The sequence below is a fragment of the Adiantum capillus-veneris genome, chromosome 5, assembly GCF_014529385.1.
Source record: "Adiantum capillus-veneris isolate H3 chromosome 5, ASM1452938v2, whole genome shotgun sequence".
Classification (NCBI taxonomy): domain Eukaryota; kingdom Viridiplantae; phylum Streptophyta; class Polypodiopsida; order Polypodiales; family Pteridaceae; genus Adiantum; species Adiantum capillus-veneris.
Genome location: NC_140935.1, coordinates 126,893,863 through 126,914,080, shown reverse-complemented (window position 1 = coordinate 126,914,080; position 20,218 = coordinate 126,893,863). Strand labels below are relative to the sequence as shown.

The window sequence follows — 20,218 nt, the reverse complement described above, 5'->3', positions numbered from 1 at the left end:
TTATATAATGCCTTTGGAAGGTTGTGATGTCCTCTTGGGAATTCCCTGGTACCACAAGAACAACGCCGTGGTCGATTATTGGGTGAGGAAAGCGACTTTGACCCTAGAGAAGGGCAGAACCATTGTACTCGATGTAAAACTTAAAGGCCCTATTGTATTGGCTTCGGCCATTTCTAAATTAATGAAATCCAGTCTGTTTGTTTACTCGATCTTTTTGAAAGAGTTGAGTGATGAGGATAGGACAAATATGTCTGAACTTGATAAAGAACGCCAAGATTTTCTCCCCTCATGCCGATTGCTTCTCAGAGGGCCTGCCAGGCGAGTTACCACCCGCTCGTCCTGAAGATCATACCATTGATCTGATACCTCGAAGCACACCACCGAATCGGCCACCTTACCGTGTGAGCCGAGCCCAGAACAAAGAGATTATGAACCAAGGGAAAGACCCTCTTGGAAAAGGGTCTTGTTCAGCCTAGTACTTCACCGTATTGCTCTCTTGTGTTGTTGCTTTCGAAGAAAGACGGATCTTGGAGAATGTGCATCGATTATAGAGCTCTCAACAAAACCACCATCAAGAACAGATTTCCAATTCCTAGAATCGATGATATACTTTGTCACAAACTACTGACGTGTCAAAGCCCCAAAGAATCGAGCCAACTTCCAGATGCCGGCCGAGGGGCCTAAACCCTAAGAAGAACATGTAACAGAAAAAGTCCTATCAACTTATGGGAACCCGGTCCGATTGAAACCGGCCTATTCCATCCAAAAAGGGCGGTAGACTTTACTTTAAACCTTGATTTAGCTTTCACCCATTATTAGTCGTCTATTTTACCTGTACTTTCAAGACACAACAAAGGGGAGAGGGATACAGGCTGCTAGATTGCACCTGTATGAGTAGACCGACACCAGATTGGCCCCTAACTTAGGTGCCCCTTTCGGTATTTCTTTATTGTTCAAAAGAGGGAATAAACGCTGTGGATCCCTACAAGCTACCCCGCACACACTTGGCTGAATTTCAACTGTTCCGGCCCGATTTCAGCAACATAACTGTACTAGGACCCTTCACAGTCAGTATTCCCACGCATTGACTGACTTTCCCGACGCTTACGGGCACTTTGCAAAACCTGGCGAGAATCTGCAGCACGCTGAATTCTCTGTTTTCAGCCCTGAAAATGCGCCAGATCGCCTGTACAGCGGCCTCCTTGCGTCCCCGAACCTCCTGGGGGTATTAGGGTCCGTTTAGGGCCAAAACCCTAAACCTGCAAAAATACACAGCAGGCTGTAATTTACTGTTTCGGGCTCCGTTTCGCGTGCCGGTCGCATCCGTAGCAAGTCCTCGAGCTCCCGCACCTGTAGGGCTACTTGCCCTTTGAATCGGACGAGATTTCTGGTGTGAAACCTCTCCGAATTCACCTATACCTGCGGGGGGATTAGCCGCTAGCTAATCCAGTACCTGTGCAAGAGGCTCTTGCCTCGGCAATCGCGCATGAACCCACACAACTGTACATTGGTCAAATGAAGAGCCCACTAGTGGGGCATAACATACTGCCAAAGGGGAGAGAGAGGGCAATGCGTAGCGTGCAGGGCATCACTCCTAGCACCGCACTGTACATAGGAGGGAAAGCAAGCACTCCATAGCTCTTAACCTGTGACAAAAACTGAAAATGAGCCTCTCCCAGCTTAAAATTCAGCGCCACTTCTTGTTGCATGAGGAAAGTGCACCAGAAGGTGCCACTTGGCACATTTACAAGCATTTTCCCGTTTCGGGGTTGCCGCCTAAAAATCTCCCAACCGGTTGCCCAGTTCACTTCACGCTAGAGTAAGAAAATGTTCCCTTTGTCATTCCGGAGGTAATGACGCAATCACATTTTCAGGTCCCAAAATAGCAGTTCCCTAAATTTTAGGAGATGCTGCCATTGTATCTTTCTAGGTCATCCGACCCTCTTTGTACACTGTGGCCACATCTAGAACTGAAATGTAGCCTCTGTAGCAAAGGATTCCACTTTGGCTAGTCAATGACCCGAATTTGGCTAACCATAGTCTTTGTCCAACCTTAGTGCTCTCTTGCCCTCAGGCCTGGACTCCCTCTGAACAGTTCCACACTAGCTATGCAATGCAGGGCAGTTAGATTTCCTGAGGGGTGTTTACAAACAGTGAAAGTAAATAGATAATAAGAAAGAAATCAACAAAAAGGATAGATAGTAGTCACAAGCTGGTGACATACCCCCCTCTTGAAATCTCAAACGTCCTCGTTTGCATCTATGTCGTACATGCTTCTAGTCAACACTGATGTATTCACCACCTGTCGACACATGTACGACACATACATGCTCATTGTCAACCCTGGTGTATTCAACACCTTGTCGACTCATGTATTGCCTGCGTGTGAACCCTGTCCCAATGACAGTGGTAGCTTCGCACTGTGCCATTGCTTTGAGTCACTAACTTTCCAATGACAAAATGATAGCTGCACATTTTGCCACTGTCTTATAGTACACATTGGATCCCGTAACACTTTCGAGCATACCCAAATCGAGAGTTTAAGAATGCAGTTACACATGTACTCTTTAATAGAAGAAATTACTGTATCCTTGACAAACTGACAAGAAATACTCACTTCTATAGCACTAACCAAACTTTTGGACATTCCATAAGAGCGATTGCCAAACTGACAATCTGTACAGCTCTAACATTCATGTAACAGGTATTTCATTTGAGCTCACTTTAAATACCATGTACATCATTTGTTTCAGAAGCCATTATCACACTGACAATCCATGTAGCTCTGAAACTCATGGGGTCAAGGTAGGTTGCAATCCGAAGGCTTCAAGGTAAAGTGATAACACAGTTGGTGACTCTGCAAGTTCACCTTCTTCCATCCACTTAGCATCCATTGGTGGATAGTTTCTGAACTTTACCAAGTAACGCCTAGCAACCTTGCCTTTCACTTTCCTTTCTTTGTGTGCCAAAATCTGTTCCGGGACCAAGATCTCGTCAAGTTCCTTGACTTCCGGCTGATCTTCAGCTGGCATATCTTCTAGCACATCACCCACATAGGGTCTGAGAAGACTCACATGAAACGCATTGTGAATCTTCCAACTGTCAGGCAATTTCAGCCTATATGCAACATCACTGATTATGTCGCACACTTGAAAAGGCCCATAGTAACGCATGCTGAGCTTTGGAAACAGTCTTTCCTTGCTCTTCATCTTCTTTAACCTTGCCTTTTCAAAGCGTAAAAGCACCCAATCACCAAGTGAATATACCACTTCACGACGGTGACGATCAGCTGCTTTCTTTTGCTTTGCCTGAATCTTTTCTAAGGCCACTTTGACCTTCTTGTACATTTCATCCATGTCCTGAACATACTTATCTGCTTCAAATATCTTGTCCTTTGTATGCAGTATGGGAGGAACTTTCTTGCCACCTTCAACTATCTCAAAGGGTGCCTTGCCAATTGATGAATGCACTGTATTATTGTATGCATACTCCACCAATGGCAAATACTGCTCCCACTTTCCTTTATGCTCTGACACATAGCACTTCAGCAGATCTAGGACAGTAGAATTTGCCTCTTCTGACTGCCCATCTGTTTGAGGATGAAATGACGAAGAGAATTTGAGCGTGGTGCCCATATTCTCAAACAAGCCTCTCCAGAACAAACTTGTCATGCGTGGATCACGGTCGCTAACAATCGACTGTGGCATGCCATGATACTTGAAAATATTGCTCATAAACAAGCGTGCCATCTGATCTGGCTTTATCTTCTTCCTGACAGGAATAAAATGAGCCTGTTTGCTGAATCTGCAAATAATGGTCCAAATACCATCATTTCCTGTCTGCGTTCTCGGAAGATCAAAGATAAAATCCATAGCAATACTTTCCCATGGTTTATCTGGAATAGGTAGTGGTTGCAATAACCCTGGTGCCTTTTGCCAGTCAAACTTGACCTTCTGACAAATTAGGCACTCTCGCACAAAGGCATCTACATCTCTTCTCAATGTAGGCCAGTAGAGGACGGCTCGCTGCTACTCGCACCTCTCCCCCCTTGCGCCATCGCCCTCCCTCACTCCCTCGCGCTGCTCTCCCGCTTGTCCACCTCGCGCTGCCCCCTTCCCCTCGCGCTACCCCTGCTGCTGTCCGCTGCACTGGCAGCCCGCAGCTGCCCGCTGCCCAGCTCAGCCAGCTCTCCATGCCGCTCCCCCCCCCCTCCCCCCTCGCGCTACCCCCCGTTGCTGCCTGCTGCCCAGCCAGCCCGAAGCAGCTCCCGCAGTCAACCTCGCCAGCCCGCCCCCTCCCACTATCCGCCCCCCTCGCTTGCTTTTTACCATTAGCCTTCTCCCTCTCCATTCTTGCTTGACGGGCGTCGCCAGCACCTTTGACGTGCTCGGTCCAACAGGTCTTCCCCCCCTTTCTTTCGTCGACGATCCTCCGCCTTTTCTTTACCAGTAGCAGACACAGATGGCGGCTCATGCTCCACCGCAGAGGGACTCCAATGAAGCCCCCTCGCCCGACCCCGCTGAGCCCACCATTCGACTTGCTCTTACGCCGGCAGAGCAAGCGAGCCTTGCCACAGAGGTAGAACGCTTGCAGGCGACTTCTGTCATCTGCAAGGTTCTCGGCACTCGTCCCAGCAGAGGAGAGCTGCGAGACCTTCTCCAGGCCCGCCTCCTCGTAGAGGTGGGCAAGATCTTGGATGTCCAGATTCTCGGACGGGGGTACTACCAGATTGAGATCGAGACTTCCGAGATGGCCTCCAAGGTCATAGCTATGAGTCCATTGGCCATCCGAGCATCACGCGCCCACTTTCGACAGTGGCGACATGGTTTTGACCCGTCTTCGGATGTGCTAGTAGAGGAGGCGGACATCCCCATCTCAGTCTGCTTTCCGGGTTTACGGAGGGAGTACCTTCCACTTCTCTCCAGGATTGGCTCCACCATCGGAACTGTCCTGGAGACACCTCGTACGGCAGCATCAGTAGCTGCCAAGGCGGCTGGCATCCCTTCAGTTCGAGTTTTGGTCAGAGATACCCACACGCTCCCGAAGGTCATCCTTCTGCCTCGGGTGAGTGGGGGTTGGTTTAGACAGAGTGTGGAGTACTCGGGTCTCCCGAACCAGTGCTTCATTTGCAGACAGATGGGCCACCTAGCGAAGGCCTGTCCACGGAGGAGACCACGACCCGCACCCCAGCCTCAGCCCCAGCCTGCCAAGGCTGGGCCGCAGCCACAGCCAGCGACACAGAGCACAGATTCAGCGCCACCCTCCGAGCCTGGGGCTCCAGCGGAGGAGGGGTGGCAGCAGGCCCGTGGCCGTCGACGCCAGGGACCACAGCAACAGCCTGGCACTCAGAGTGGCCCCCAGGTGCCTACTCAGCAGCAGTGGGTTCCCACGGGGAACCGCTTTGGTCCTCTTGAGCAAGAGGAGCCCCCTACGCCAGCCACCGCCTCCGCTTCACCCTCGCCAGCCACTCCGCCTTCCGATCTCCCCTCCTCCTCCTCATGCCCTCCCCCGCCCTCTGCTACCGCTCACTCCCCACCTCGCCCCCCCCATATCTCTGCCGCCCCACCCCGTTTCTCCTCTCCCCCGCCCCCCCCAGCCCCTTCTCCCCCTCCTCCTGCTTCAGTACCACAGTCGGCTCAGGAGACTGGACCCTTGCCGGCGGCCAGGAGATCTCTTGGCAGCGCCTTCGCCACGAGTCGCCTAGCGAGAGAGGGTCAGCCCTTCATGCGGCCCCCACTGCAGATTCAGACTTCTCCTCTTGCAGCTATCCCTCGTGGTTTGACGAGCTTTGACCTCCGACGCCGCTGGGATTTCTTCGATTACGGGTTTACTCGTTTTCTTGGCGATTCCGCAGCAGACTACGAGGCAGCCTGCTTCAGAGTCCACGCTTTGTTCCTCGCCGCTAGGGGGACAGAGGCCTTGGACTCAGCAGTTGGTTTCTCCTTCCCCCTATGTGGCAGGACTAAGACAGAGTGGTCCCTCGACTCAGTGGTGGGATGGTTGCATACACAGGTTCTCGAGTTCTCTCACCACATGGGAGAACTTGGCATTACAGATTTGCTGCAGACTTTGTGGCCACTGGCCAAGTTTGCGGTGACACCCCCAGATTCTGCAGGATGTAGACACATTGTGGTGTACTTTTTTGCTGATACGCAGTGTTTGCCTTGCTATGTATTCATTCATGAGGACTCTTGGACAGAGGAGGTTGCTTTACGCACGGCTCGTTCTACTTGGGCTTGGACCAGGCACTCACTGCAGTCTCGCCTATCTAGAGGACGCTCGGATGCGGATTACGCCCCATCCAAGCCTGCTTCGAAGATAGCTCGTCTTGTTGCTGCGGTAGCATCTGTTCTCTCTCGCTCCCCATGAGGATCGTCTCGTGGAACGTGCAGGGACTAGGTGGGCCCCAGTTTCAGCGACAACGGGGCCGATTGCGTCAGGAGCTTCAGCGTTGCCTTGTGGGAGGAGAGATTGATCTCCTTATGCTTCAGGAGCACCATTTGTCTAAGAGCCGCATTCGGCGATGTGGTCAGATCTTGCGTGGACGCTATGATACCTTTTGGTCAGCTGCTTTTGGACCTGGAGGCATCGAGGGAGGGGTATGTATGACTATTGCGGACTCATTACAGCAGGCCATTGTGGGCAGAGGGATTATTGTACCAGGCAGGGCTCAGTGGATTACTATGCAGGTTCAGGGTAGCCTTGTGGGTTTCCTGAACATCTATGCGCCCAATGTGGCGAGTGCTCGTGCAGAGTTTTGGTCACAGATTGTTGAGTCTTTGCCACAGGTTGACCAGTGGTGTGTAGGAGGGGACTTCAACATGTTGGAGGACCCTTCTGACAGGATCGGAGGCAGCCATGCTACTTTGCATGGAGTCGAGTTAGCAGCTTGGGAGAGGTTTTGTATGACGTTGAGGGTCTCGGATACATGGCAGCATTCTGGCTTTGTGAGGCCTCCAGAGAGTCTTGCCTTCTCTAGATCGGACCGCAGAGTGGGAGGAGTGAATCTATCGCGCATAGATCGCTTCTACACTAGTGACCACTTCAGTGACTTGGGGGGATCAGTGGGCATCCTGGCAGGGACATCCTTCTCGGACCATGCACCAGTGATCCTCACAGTGGCAGACAGGCAGAGGAGTGGGAGCACGATGCTTCGCATCCCAGAGCGGGTCTTGTTGGACTCAGCACTCAGAGAGAGGGTCGAGGCTCTATGGACAGAGGGCATGGACAGCCAGGCTCCACCTGCAGACAGAGTGGCCTCAGGCCTAGCTCAGCTTAGCCACTTCTTTCTCCAGGAGTCTTTGGCTCGACGGGCTGCAGCGAGAGAGGAGCAGCGTCTCAGACGAGGCATTGCTTCACTACAGAGGATGCAGGAGCAGCATCCAGACAGTCCATGGTTGGAGGAGCAGCTACAGCAGGCTCGACAGGAGCTTGCTTGCACAGAGGAGAGGCGCCATGAGTTTGCCTTCCATCGACAGGCATCTCAGTGGACTCAGGTGGGTGACAGAGTGACAGGTGTTTTTTTTGAGACAGTGGGACCTCGGCACTCGCATGCCAAGGTCAATCAGTTGAGGAGACCCGATGGGTCAGTTGTCTGTGAGCCAGAGGATATGCGTGCAGTTGCTACTGACTTTTACCGTGAGCTACTGTCGGCTGAGCCCGAGTCAGAGAGACAGGATGCATGCAGGGAGCAGGTCTGGGCACAGATGCCTTGTCTTGTGACTGAGGAGATGCGGCAGAGGCTTGAGTTACCTCTTCAGCTTGAGGAGCTGCACACGGCCCTCAGGGCCCTCCCTCGTGGTAGCTGTCCAGGTGAGGATGGGCTGACTTTCACCTTCTTCTTGGAGTACTGGGACCTGCTTGGCCCAGATCTTGGTAGTGCCTTTCAGTACATTCTACACACAGGAGTGATGCCGGATAGCATGAGTGAGGGCCTGATCTACCTCATTCCAAAGGAGGGTGGCTCCTTGGATGAGATTCGACAGTGGCGTCCCATCACCATTCTCAACTCAGCCTACAAAATTCTTGCCAAGGCTCTGAGTTTGAGGATTCAGCCACTTTTGGAGAGCCTTATACATGGGACTCAGACAGGTTTTGTCAAGGAACGCAGTATCCTTGACAACATCTTCACTTTTTGGGAGGCTTCTGCCCTTGCACGGCTCCGTGGGGAGGACCTTGTGATTCTTCTTCTCGATTTTGAGAAGGCATACCACAGAGTTGACTGGGACTTTCTAGAGGGCACGCTACGTAGGATGGGCTTCTCAGAGGCTTGGATCAGAGGGGTGTCAGCTTTGTACAGGCAGGCCCACAGTCAGGTGCTTTTGGCAGGAGGTAGAGGTGAGCGCTTCATGCTCACACGATCGGTCAGACAGGGTTGTCCTCTTGCCCCCTTTCTCTTTCTGTTCTATGCAGAGGCGATGAGCAGATTTTTGGTGTCACAGCAAGTTGGTTTGAGGGGCTTAGCACTCCCTATACGGGGAGATGAGCTTCTGGACGTTGAGTTTGCCGACGACTCAGCCTTGTACTTAGAGGGCCAGGAGGCCAATTTACACAGATGTGGGCAGGCCTTGGAGACCTTCTGCTGTGCATCGGGCGCACTGATCAACTGGAGAAAGACAATGGCTTTCTCAGTTGGTAGTGCTCCTGTGCCAGATTGGATGCCAGGAGAGGGTTTCAGGTGGATTCCTCCAGGGACTGCAGTTCGGTACTTGGGTTGTCAGGTTGGTTTGGATTTGTCCCCCGAGCAGCAGATTGCTCCTCTTCTCCTGTCCATCAGGAGAAAGCTGTTACATTGGAGCTCAGCACGACTTTCGCTGGCTGGTAGAGTAGTAGTTGCCAACCAGGTGTTGTTGGCGACTATGTGGTACATCACTTCTTGCTGGATCTTCTCGAGTTCTTGCATCAGCCAGGTAGAGAGGTTGATCAGGAACTTCCTTTGGTCTCGTCGCGACACTCAAATTGCCCGAGCCAAGGTGGCTTGGTCGGTCATCACACTTCCTTGTTCTCAGGGAGGGCTTGGGATCATTGATCCAGCACAGCAGAGCAGAGCCCTTCTTGGGAAGTTCGTCGTCAGAGGACTTCTTCCAGGCGAGGAGCCCTGGAAGGAGTTCTTGTTGCAGAGGCTTCGTGCCAGGGTGCCTCAGTCAGGAGGCCCTTGGCAACCTTCGACCAGATGGATCTTTACAGAGTTGCGCCGAGTTGGTTTGAGCAGGAGACTGGAGGACCGATTCGCTGTGAGTTTGCTTCGTTCTTGGGAGCTATTGCGGCGTGGCCTAGAGCAGCGGCAGCCGACGTGCACAGAGGAGCGCCTACGGCAGCCCCTCGTCTGGAACCCCATGGTTAGCACTCAGAGAGGCCACTTGGTCGGGAGTAGGCCTCATGTTTCTTGGGGTCCCATGGCAGCAGGTCCAGCGCGCTCTCTAGGTGACTGGCTAGAGTTCACAGGTTTGTCAGAGGAGCTGCAGGTTGTCCAGCTACAGGGCATGAGAGGGGTTCATAGCATGTGTCAGGACATCTCAGAGTCAGTTCCAGCTGATTGGCTCACGCCTCTCGAGCCAGTAGCACCCCGGTGAATGGGAGCCTTCACACGACTGGAGGTTCTCATTTCAGTCAGGGCTTGCTCAGAGGCTGTCCCAGCCCTGTTCTTCGAGCTTCAGGGTGGGGGACGATTACAGAGAGTTGCAGTAGAGGCCCCGTAGGTAGCAGAGTGTTGTTTCCAGAGGATCCGAGTTGTGGGCATCTGTGGGAGGACTTGCGTCATAGACCCTGACCCAGCAGCTCTTGAGACAGGACACTGGAGGTTATGGGCTTGGGAGTGCTGTCCACTGGCACGAGTACAGTGGGATCCTGGTGAGTGGCTATGGAGGGACCCATTCTCTTCTGCAGACCGCCCAGGAGTCCCTTTCTTTCAGTACACTGTTCGGCTTGGACGTCATATACTTGCAGCATAGAGAGAGGCCCGCCCCGCTGCAGCACGTCATTGGCAGGAGGAGGGTCTCACAGTTGAGTTCTTGGCAGCTTTTTGGCAGAGGATGTGGGACTCCAGACAGCCGAGGCGCGTCACCTTGTTCCAGTGGTTGGTTGCACACAGAGCCACAGTAGTAGGGAGCTGGCTTGTACATAGTGGTCTCTCGGCCGCATGTACAGCCTGTGACCAGTTGGTGGAGAGTCAGTGACACTGTCTTTGGGACTGCCCCTCGGCCCAGCAAGTGTGGCTACGAGTTCTTCGGTTGATGCCTGCCCTCTCCACGGCTCGACAGTACACTTGGGGGGCGGCGGCTTGGTCCACCCTCACGGGCCCGGCACTTCAGTTTGAGCTATCTTCCACCAGCAGGATGATAGTGATACAGGGGGGTCGACCTACACTCCAGCCTGCTACAAACCTTACTCCACAGGAGTGGAGCAGTGAGAGAGCGGAGTGTTGGGAGCTCATCAGCGGCCTAGCTCTCTGGTTCATCTGGCGGGCCCGTTGTTTCCGCATCTTTGAGGCTCGCCTTGTACCACCAGCGGAGACTGTTCGTGACTTTTGGCTAGAGCTGATCCACACTCTCAGAGGACAGCTTGAGGGACTACAGGGCAGCTCCGACCGCATGCGGGAGCGCCGCGAGGCTTTCCTTCGTCTCTGGCGCCCTAGGCCGTTGTACTCCATGGTCCAGGGGGTGCTCAGATGGCACTATTGTCCACCTGTGTGGCTTTTCCCTCCTCCCATCTCTTGATTTAGCCCCATTGTATATATGCTGTTTTTTCATTGGGAGAGTCTCCCCATCATGTTTGTTGTAGCCCTCTCTTGCAGAGGTGGATGTAGCCCTATGGGCAGCTTTCATTAACTAATAGAAGGATCTTTTTCTCGGAAAAAAAAAAATGTAGGCCAGTAGAAGAATGTCTCAACCGCTTTAACTGTAGCATCGATACCACGATGCCCTGCATACGGTGGGACATGACTCTCTTCTATAACTTTGCGTCGCAATGGCTTTGTGACACACAATCTGCCATGCATGATCATAAACCCATCTTTGAGAAGATAGTGTTCATGAAGTTGTCCATCCATTAGCTGCTCGAAGACCCTTGCAAAATCTTCATCATTTGCGTACTGTTCTCTCATATCATCAAGTTCATGATGATAAGGAATTGACACAGCTGAAATTTGTGGCTTCCTTGACAAGGCATTAGCCACAACGTTCTTCTTGCCCTCCACATGCACAATCTGAAAATGGAACATGGACAAGATATTTGCCCATCGCATATGCTTCTCATATAACTTTGTCTGTGTCAAGAAGTATCACAAGGTCTGATGGTCCGTTTGGACAACAAAGTCTGCACCTAGCAGGTAGTGTTTCCAACTTAAGAGCGCATGAATCACAGCCAGTAACTCTTTCTCATAGACCTGCATGGTCATCTCTGGCCCTTGCAAAATTCTGCTCCCATAGGCTACTACCCTGCCATCTTGCATTAGCACTGCACCAATGCTACTACCACAGGCGTCGCACTGGACCACAAATGACTTCCTAAGATCTGGCAACACAATGACTGGATCTGAAGTCATCTTTTCCTTTAAGAGATTAAAAGCTGAAATCTCTTTCTGTGTCCATCTAAAGGTGACTGCCTTCTTTTGAAGAGCATGTAAAGGTGAAGCAATCTCAGCGAAATTTCGGATAAACCTTCTGTAAAAGGAGCATAGTCCCAAGAAGCTTCGAACATCATGCACCGTCTTCAAATTTGGCCATGACTTGATCGCTTCAACTTTTGCAGGATCCATTCTGACACCATCCTTTGAGACAATGTGTCCCAGAAAGTGAATCTCTTCCAGAAAAAACTCACTTTTCTTTGCATTGATGAGCAACCTATGACTGCGTAGCTCTTTGAACACAATGGCCAAGTGATGCCTATGCTCCTCTTCATTCTTTGAGTAGACTTTCATGTCATCAAAGAATGTACCAACAAACTGCTGGTGTGGACGGAAAATTTTGTCCATCATCCTATTGAACGTAGCAGGAGCATTTGTGAGACCAAAGGGCATCACTAGAAATTCGTAAAGGCCAAACGTCGTTCTAAAAGCAGTCTTGTGCACATCCTCTGATCTAATGCGGATCTGATGGTACCCACTCTTTAGATCTATCCTGCTAAACATAGCTGCTCCTTCTAATTTGTCCATAATATCATCAATTCTAGGTATAGGGAACCTATTCTTGATGGTATTCTTGTTCAGTGCACGATAGTCGATGCACATACGCCATGAGCCATCCTTTTTCTGCACCAACAACACTGGAGAACAGAATGGAGATGAACTGGGCTGAATCAGCCCCTTTTCTAACAGCTCTTGTACTTGGCCCATTATCTCTTTCTGCTGAGCCGCACTAACCCTATACGGAGGCTTATTTGGTGGGCTACTGCCTGGCACCAAATCTATCGCATGGTCCTCGGGTCTCTCTGGCGGTAATTGAGACGGTAATGAATCAGAAAAACAGTCACCATACTGTTGTAAAAACATTGACCTTTCTTTATCTAGCACAGATAAATTTGATTCATCACAATCTGACACTTCACGTGCAAAAACCAAGTACGCAGAAAGATGCTTTTTCATTACAGAAGTAATAGCAGAAGCTGATACAGTGGGAATAGACTCCCCTTTAAGCTTTACATCCAGAATGTGAGTCTTTCCCCTGCTCTGTACAGTGATCTTTTTGTTGTAGGCATCCAGGATTCCCTGTACACGAAACAACCAAGGAATACCTAACAACACATCACATCCGTCCAGTGGCATGATGTAAAATTCTTCAGCATCTACATAGGACTGGATATGTAGGCGCAATTTTCCAATGATGGGTGTCACAGCCTCTGTATGGCCAGGACATGCCAAACCTGCCTCTGCTGTATACCCCATCTCTTCAGGTCTGATTCCCAACTTTGAAGCCAATTCTGGGGAAATGAAGTTGGCTTTGGCACCTGGATCAAAGAAGATAAGCATTGTTTGATCACTGACCTTTCCCCATGCTCTGCAAAGCTCACTTGCATCTGAACTTGGCTTGTCGCCCACCATATCTGGCACTAGACCAGCCATGGGCTTCTTTCCTTTCCTATCCTCCTTGTCTTCAGAATCAGCTGGCCTTTTCTTTGTAGGACAGTTGTAAGCAATGTGGCCAGGCTGCTCACAGATAAAGCATTTGTTCTCTGTCCTTAGGACCTTCTTTTGCTCTTCAGACTTGCGAGGAAAACGTCTTTTCCATTTCTTCGCTGATCCCTTTTCTGATTCAGCCGAAGCTTTGCCTTTCCCTACGTTGGCTGGCTCCTGAGTCACTTTAGGAACCTCCTTGGAAACATACTTCTTCGCTGAATTTTTCTTGGCTGATCCTTCCTTGACGCCAGTATTGAATTCACAATCTTCTCCCTTGAGCAAACCATTGCCAGTGTTTGCTACCTCGATGAGCTGCGTCAAAGTAGTGACTTTGGTCTTCGTACAGTACTTTCTCAATCCTTTAGGTAGGCCATAACAGTATTTTTCAATCTGTTCTGTCAATGGCACAAACCTATAGGAAGTTACTGAAAGTAGAGCTTTCCAAAACTTCCGATTGTAATCATCCAGATTCTTGCAAGTAGCAGCATTAAGCTGGTGCCATTCTATCACGACATCTGCTTCAAAGTCATCAGATAACCATGCTGCTGCAAAAATCTGCTTGAAGTAAATCCATGTGGACGGAGCTTGCCCTTGAAGCAATAAAGTTGTCCACCATTGTCCCGCATTCCCTGTCAAGAAAGTGGCTGCCTTGCGGACCTTTGAAGCCTCTCTAAAGTTCCCCCTGCATAGGCCTTGTCAAACTGCTGGAGGAATGAGAGAGCCTTCTTTCTGTCATCAAACCCTGTAAAGGTCGTGAAAGTTACACCTTTGCCACCTTCTTTGTATGGAGTTGGCCTCTCCAGCGGCGTTAAATTGTCATATGGAAGTGACTGAAACATGGGAACACTATTAGGGTTCATCTGTGTTCCTTGGCCGCTATTAACTTGACCTGGAAATGCCATATTTGGCTGCTGATTTGTAATTCCAGCCATACCAAAATTTGACTGTGGCATCCCAAATTGGCCCTGAGTGCTTTGAAACCCTGGTAGCATGCCTGTGACACCATACATGGGGTTAGGCATCATTGTTTGAGCACTCCCGAACACTGTTCCTGGCGTGTAAAACTGATTTCCAGGTGCATGACCAGCCATGCTCTGGAATACCGATCCACCTCCAAAATAGCCAGGGTATACTGAAGGTGGTGGGAAGACTTGTTGCATAGCCTGTAGGTTGCTTCCCTGCCCATTAGAACCAGCTATAGGCTGTTGAAAGGAGGCGGGCTGAACTGGTACAGCTTGAAAGACTAGCATCTCAGCCACCTGTTCTTGCACCTTAGACACAGGTTGTGGAGACTACATGTTCTCCGTCAAGTATACAGGTGTTTCCATTGACTGTGCAGTATGAATCACCTGTGCTTGAGCCTTAACAGGCTTTTGAATATGATCCAGTGACCCAACTTGCTAAGACGGAACAGGAGGTTGCAGAAAGGCTAAAAACCTCGGATTCTGCATTACTTGTGTGAACATAGCCATAGCAGTAGCCAACTGGGTCCTGAATATATCATCATCCGTCTGTGGTGGTCTTGAGGACTCACCCACTTCATGTGTCTGTTGACCCTCTGAAGAGGAAACCTCTTCAGTCACATCATCTGGTTTGTCAGCCATAATTAAAATTCCCTGTGTCTGGTCTATGATCCCTTGTGTCTTCAAGCCCTATCTGACCGAGGCTCACTTCTATGGGAAAAAGTGATTTAATCCCGCCGATGGAACCATGAAACCGGCCTGTTCAATCCAAAAAGGGCGGTAGACTTTACTTTAAACCTTGATTTAGCTTTCACCCATTATTAGTCGTCTATTTTACCTGTACTTTCAAGACACAACAAAGGGGAGAGGGATGCAGGCTGCTAGATTGCACCTGTATGAGTAGACCGACACCAGATTGGCCCCTAACTTAGGCGCCCCTTTCGGTATTTCTTTATTGTTCAAAAGAGGGAATAAACGCTGTGGATCCCTACAAGCTGCCCCGCACACACTTGGCTGAATTTCAACTGTTCCGGTCCGATTTCGGCAGCATAACTGTACTAGGACCCTTCACAGTCAGTATTCCCACGCATTGACTGACTTTCCCAACGCATACGGGCACTTTGCAAAACCTGGCGAGAATCTGCAGCACGCTGAATTCTCTGTTTTCAGCCCTGAAAATGCGCCAGATCGCCTGTACAGCGGCCTCCTTGCGTCCCCGAACCTCCTGGGGGTATTAGGGTCCGTTTAGGGCCAAAACCCTAAACCTGCAAAAATACACAGCAGGCTGTAATTTACTGTTTCGGGCTCCGTTTCACGTGCCGATCGCATCCGTAGCAAGTCTTCGAGCTCCCGCACCTGTAGGGCTACTTGCCCTTTGAATCGGACGAGATTTCTGGTGTGAAACCTCTCCGAATTCACCTGTACCTGTGGAGGGATTAGCCGCTAGCTAATCCAGTACCTGTGCAAGAGGCTCTTGCCTCGGCAATCGCGCATGAACCCACACAATTGTACATTGGTCAAATGAAGAGCCCACTAGTGGGGCATAACATACTGCCAAAGGGGAGAGAGAGGGCAGTGCGTAGCGTGCAGGGCATCACTCCTAGCACCGCACTGTACATAGGAGGGAAAGCAAGCACTCCATAGCTCTTAACCTGTGACAAAAACTGAAAATGAGCCTCTCCCAACTTAAAATTCAGCGCCACTTCTTGTTGCATGAGGAAAGTGCACCAGAAGGTGCCACTTGGCACATTTACAAGCATTTTCCCGTTTCGGGGTTGCCGCCTAAAAATCTCCCAACCGGTTGCCCAGTTGACTTCACGCTAGAGTAAGAAAATGTTCCCTTTGTCATTCCGGAGGTAATGACGCAATCACATTTTCAGGTCCCAAAATAGCAGTTCCCTAAATTTTAGGAGATGCTGCCATTGTATCTTTCTAGGTCATCTGACCCTCTTTGTACACTGTGGCCACATCCAGAACTGAAATGTAGCCTCTATAGCAAAGAATTCCACTTTGGCTAATCAATGACCCGAATTTGGCTAACCATAGTCTTTGTCCAACCTTAGTGCTCTCTTGCCCTCAGGCCTGGACTCCCTCTGGACAGTTCCACACTAGCTATGCAATGCAAGGCAGTTAGATTTCCCGAGGGGTGTTTCCAAAAAGTGAAAGTAAATAGATAATAAGAAAGAAATCAACAAAAAGGATAGATAGTAGTCACACGCTCGTGACACCGATGGGGCCTCAAGTGACAAAGAATTAAAATAAAGCAGGACACACACACACACAAAAGAAATTGCGAAGTTGGCTGATGACGTGGCAGATTTTCAAAAATCACACTGGCTGATAACATGGCATGTTGTACGGATTTCCATGTTTTACGTTGACTGCTGATGTGGCAGCTGTACAAAATTCCGGATTTACGTTGGCAGCTTTTGAGCATTGCTTTTAAACCAGATGCTTTTGAGTTTTGAAGGCTTTTAATTGTAACTGCTTTTCAAGCCAAGGGCCTTTAAATATGAGGCTAGGGCTCATTCTTTGGCATGCTTCCTGGAGAAGGTGCAAAGTCTGGAGTACCAGCTTGTACTGTGTTGATGCAATATAAAGAAATACCGAAAGGGCCGCCAAGGTTTGAAGCCAATACTCTCTGGGATGGGATTCCGCCACTCCGTGTCGCCTGTCATCTCTCTCTTTCAGTTCAATTGTTATTGAAGTGTTAAAAGTCTGTTCAGTTTGTTCTTTTCTATTGGCACGTGGTGCCTGCCTTGCGACAGTGGTATCAGAGCATCAGGCGTGTGCTTTTCTGAAAGCACACCGGTCCTACCAAAGAGCAGACAGAGCAAGATCCCACTTTCAAAGTTAATTGGAAATTCCAGCTTCGTGCTTCGACCTCAGACCTAGCAGCTACTCCCACCCTTACTTCATCGCGCATCGGGCACGCTCCCGTCTTCACCGCTCATGTCTTACAGGGCATAAGCCATAAAGATCACTTGCAAGAGCCCTTAGTCTCGCAGAACCAAGTATCTACCGCAAGATCCCATCAGCATCTCAACATCTAGGACCATTGTATCAGCATTTGTGCAATCTAAAGCAAACACCTCTCTATCACTAGAGAGAGGGGCCTTTGGAGGGACATCTAATGTTAGTCTCCACTCTCTCTCTCTCTCTCTCTCTCTCTCTCTCTCTCTCTCTCTCTCTCTCTCAGTATCATTCTCTCTTCTCTCTCTCTCATTCAGTAAAAGGAAACTTGGGTACGCACTGAGCACTCATCATGAGCATACACCATCAATCACTTCCGCTGCACATTACAACATGCTTCATCAACTTCCAGAGCCGATTCTATACATATCCCTAGAATTAGTACCGGCTATTTTGTGAGTCTGTTCGCAGGACCTGCATGTCCGGACAAGTCCATTAGATTAGGTTTTCCAGTTTTGAAACCCTCTTGCATAAATGGATTGTACAAGCATTTTGATGTTGTTACACCACTGTGGACATTTGGCATGACGTGCATGTAGTTTTAGGCTAGAGAAATCCAACGAGCCATCCCCCGCATCAATCCAATTCCGAGGTTTGCAAATGTGCAACTGTTGCACGCAAAAACTTTGCCAAGTCAAGTTTATATTTTTATAACTTTGTCTTTCAAGTTTGCCCTACTTAAGTCTTAAAAGGTACTTACAATAATCCTACCCTATATAAGGAGCATAAGCCTAGCGTATTCTAGCGGATAAGTGAGCATCAACATTATCCCTAACGTTTTGCATATTAGCCCTAGCGCTTGCAGATTAGCTAGTGTTTTGCAACTTCCCATCTTAAGTTTGCTCACCATCTCCATCGCAAGCCTCTCCGCGTCGAATCAGCCCTACAACCCGTCGTAACCTCGTTGGTGCAGCCCGAAACTTCCGTAGCCCAGTGAGCCTCTTCTTGGCCATTCCTTCACCACATCGAGGGGTCCCATTGCTGTCCATCATCGGCTCCATCATCATCTGAGTTTTCAGTCCTGCTTTGCACGACGAATCGGTTGCGTTTTGGCACCTAGATCTGCGTTTTTGCAAACAGCTTTCAGCCCTTGTTTCCTCTCACATTTGGAGCGCAAATCAGCCCCAAAACTACCCCTTGATGGCCACCAGCAAGACCCATCATCAAAACGGATCCAAAGGTGCATCAAATCGATCTCGGGGGTGCTTCATCTTAAAGAGTTACCGCGGTGACAATCCCATTCGAGTCAATACAGTCTACATTGAGGTATTGCATGTGTGCACATTCCAATTACGCAATCAAAAGCAAATACCACATCTCCTCTCCTCTCTCTCTCTCTCTCTCTCTCTCTCTCTCTCTCTCTCTCTCTCTCTGTCTCTCTGTGTGTGTGTGTGTGTGTGTGTGTGTGTGTGTGTGTGTGTGTGTGGAGATCTACCTTTGAAATAAGCCATGCTTTCTCCATACGAGCAACAAAGTCGTTGACACTACCATGTGCGCTATCGGATGGATCCACAACTAAGGCACAAACCCTGCCGGAGGTAGAGATTTTACGGGAAGAAAAAGGGCATTTAGGGCGAAATCCTTGCTGAAGCACGACAGAGGAGGATGGAGACGCTCCGCTATAACCACACCTACAGGAACCAGCAAACGACATTGCGTCTTCTACTTCTACTTACTTTTAATAGACGAATGATACGCTATACTGAGACCTCCTTTCGAAATGCGTACAAAACTGTTAGCAGATTAATTTTTAGGAAAAATTACCAAAATACTCCTCAGATTTGTGGAAATTCCCAAAATACCCCTCAAATTTCAAAAATTCCCAAAGTACCCCCCATAATTTATCATAAATTCCCAAAATGCCCTTCAATTTTTCCAAAATTCCCAAAATACCCCTCGTTGTGAGAGTAAATTTCTCCAAAAACAAAAAAAATTGTAGCTTTTCATAAGAAGAGTGATTGTCTACCATACAGGATGCTACAACTAAGATTTGAGTTGGTTTGGAGATGAATTGCTTCATTATTTTTAGACATAATTGCCTTAGATAATTGGCGATAAATTACATGCTAAGCACTCAAAAACAGATCTCAATTGTCAAACAAGAATAAAGATTAGAAAATCTTGAAGAATCCAACGAAAGTAAAGAAAGGGTATTTTGGGAATTTTTGAAATTTGAGGGGTATATTGGGAATTTCCACAAATTAGAGGGGTGTTTTGGTAATTTTCCCTAATTTTTATTGGGTGCGCGGCTTGCATTCATCTGAATGAGGTTGGAAGGCTGACAACTCTCTCTCTCTCTCTCTCTCTCTCTCTCTCTCTCTCTCTCTCTCTCTCTCTCTCTCTGAATGACATGTATGGTCACCTGTGGTACTCTTTGTGAGCATTTGTTGGACACAGGTTTGCAGAGCTTATGCATGTATGTTGAGTGTAGTTTGATGCGCATTGATTGCTCATTGTATTGAGCTTGCAGGACAATGGTTATTTTGTGTTGATAGCCATTGTGCGTCGAAACTCTGGCGAAATTTTCCCAGGAGTTTTATGCGCATCATTTATGCGATCTAGGTAGAGATTGCAGGTTGCACTCATCATTTGTGTGCGGTGTTCTCTGCAGGTGGGAGATTTGTGCGTGTGTATGCATCAATACCGCACAAGTGTGGGCTTGGTGATTAGCTCACGGTTTGACAGGCGTACAGTTATCTTGGCACACTCACAGGAATGAATATTGTGATGTATGCTTGTGTGGCTACGAGCTAGGTAGCCGGATTCGAGCACTAATGGCTTGAGGTTTTTCAGCAGGTTTCAACTACAGGTTTACAAGTTTGCAGGCAGGTTTGAGGGCTTATTTGGGGCTGAATTTTCAGCCATTGTTCCCTCTTTGCAGGTGTCCATGTATGGCTCAGTTGTAGGCTGATCTGGGACACGTTTGTGACTTGTTTATGCAGCTGTTTAAGAGCTGAATTTTGGGGCTGAATTGCAGCCATATTTTACAGCCATACAGGAGCTTGGTTTACTCTACAGGAGCCTCGTACACTTGGCATTTGGGATTTGCATCATTGCCATTTGTGGAGCACAGTGTGGTTACACTACTGCGAGAGATTTTATGCGTGGATTCGCATGAGCATTGTAGGTGCTGGTGAGCTCTTTTTTTGAGAGCATTTTCTTGTTGCAGGTT

General features: G+C 49.2%; 1 protein-coding gene across 2 annotated transcripts in view; it reads right to left on the bottom strand.

The window, feature by feature from the left end:
* Nucleotides 1–18,729, bottom strand: part of LOC147458079 (DnaJ/Hsp40 cysteine-rich domain superfamily protein) — a 45,204-nt gene extending 26,475 nt beyond the window's left edge. Inside the window, exon 1 of one of the 2 annotated variants that reach the window (XR_015188190.1) lies at nt 18,482–18,729. Coding sequence is in view for 1 of the 2 variants with exons in the window: in XM_086512828.1 (XP_086368954.1) it covers nt 18,482–18,700 (219 nt within the window). In the remaining variant the exon portion in view is untranslated. The remainder of the gene's footprint in view (nt 1–18,481) is intronic. The other variant, XM_086512828.1, reaches the window with a different exon arrangement.
* Between the last annotated feature and the right edge of the window lie 1,489 nt (nt 18,730–20,218).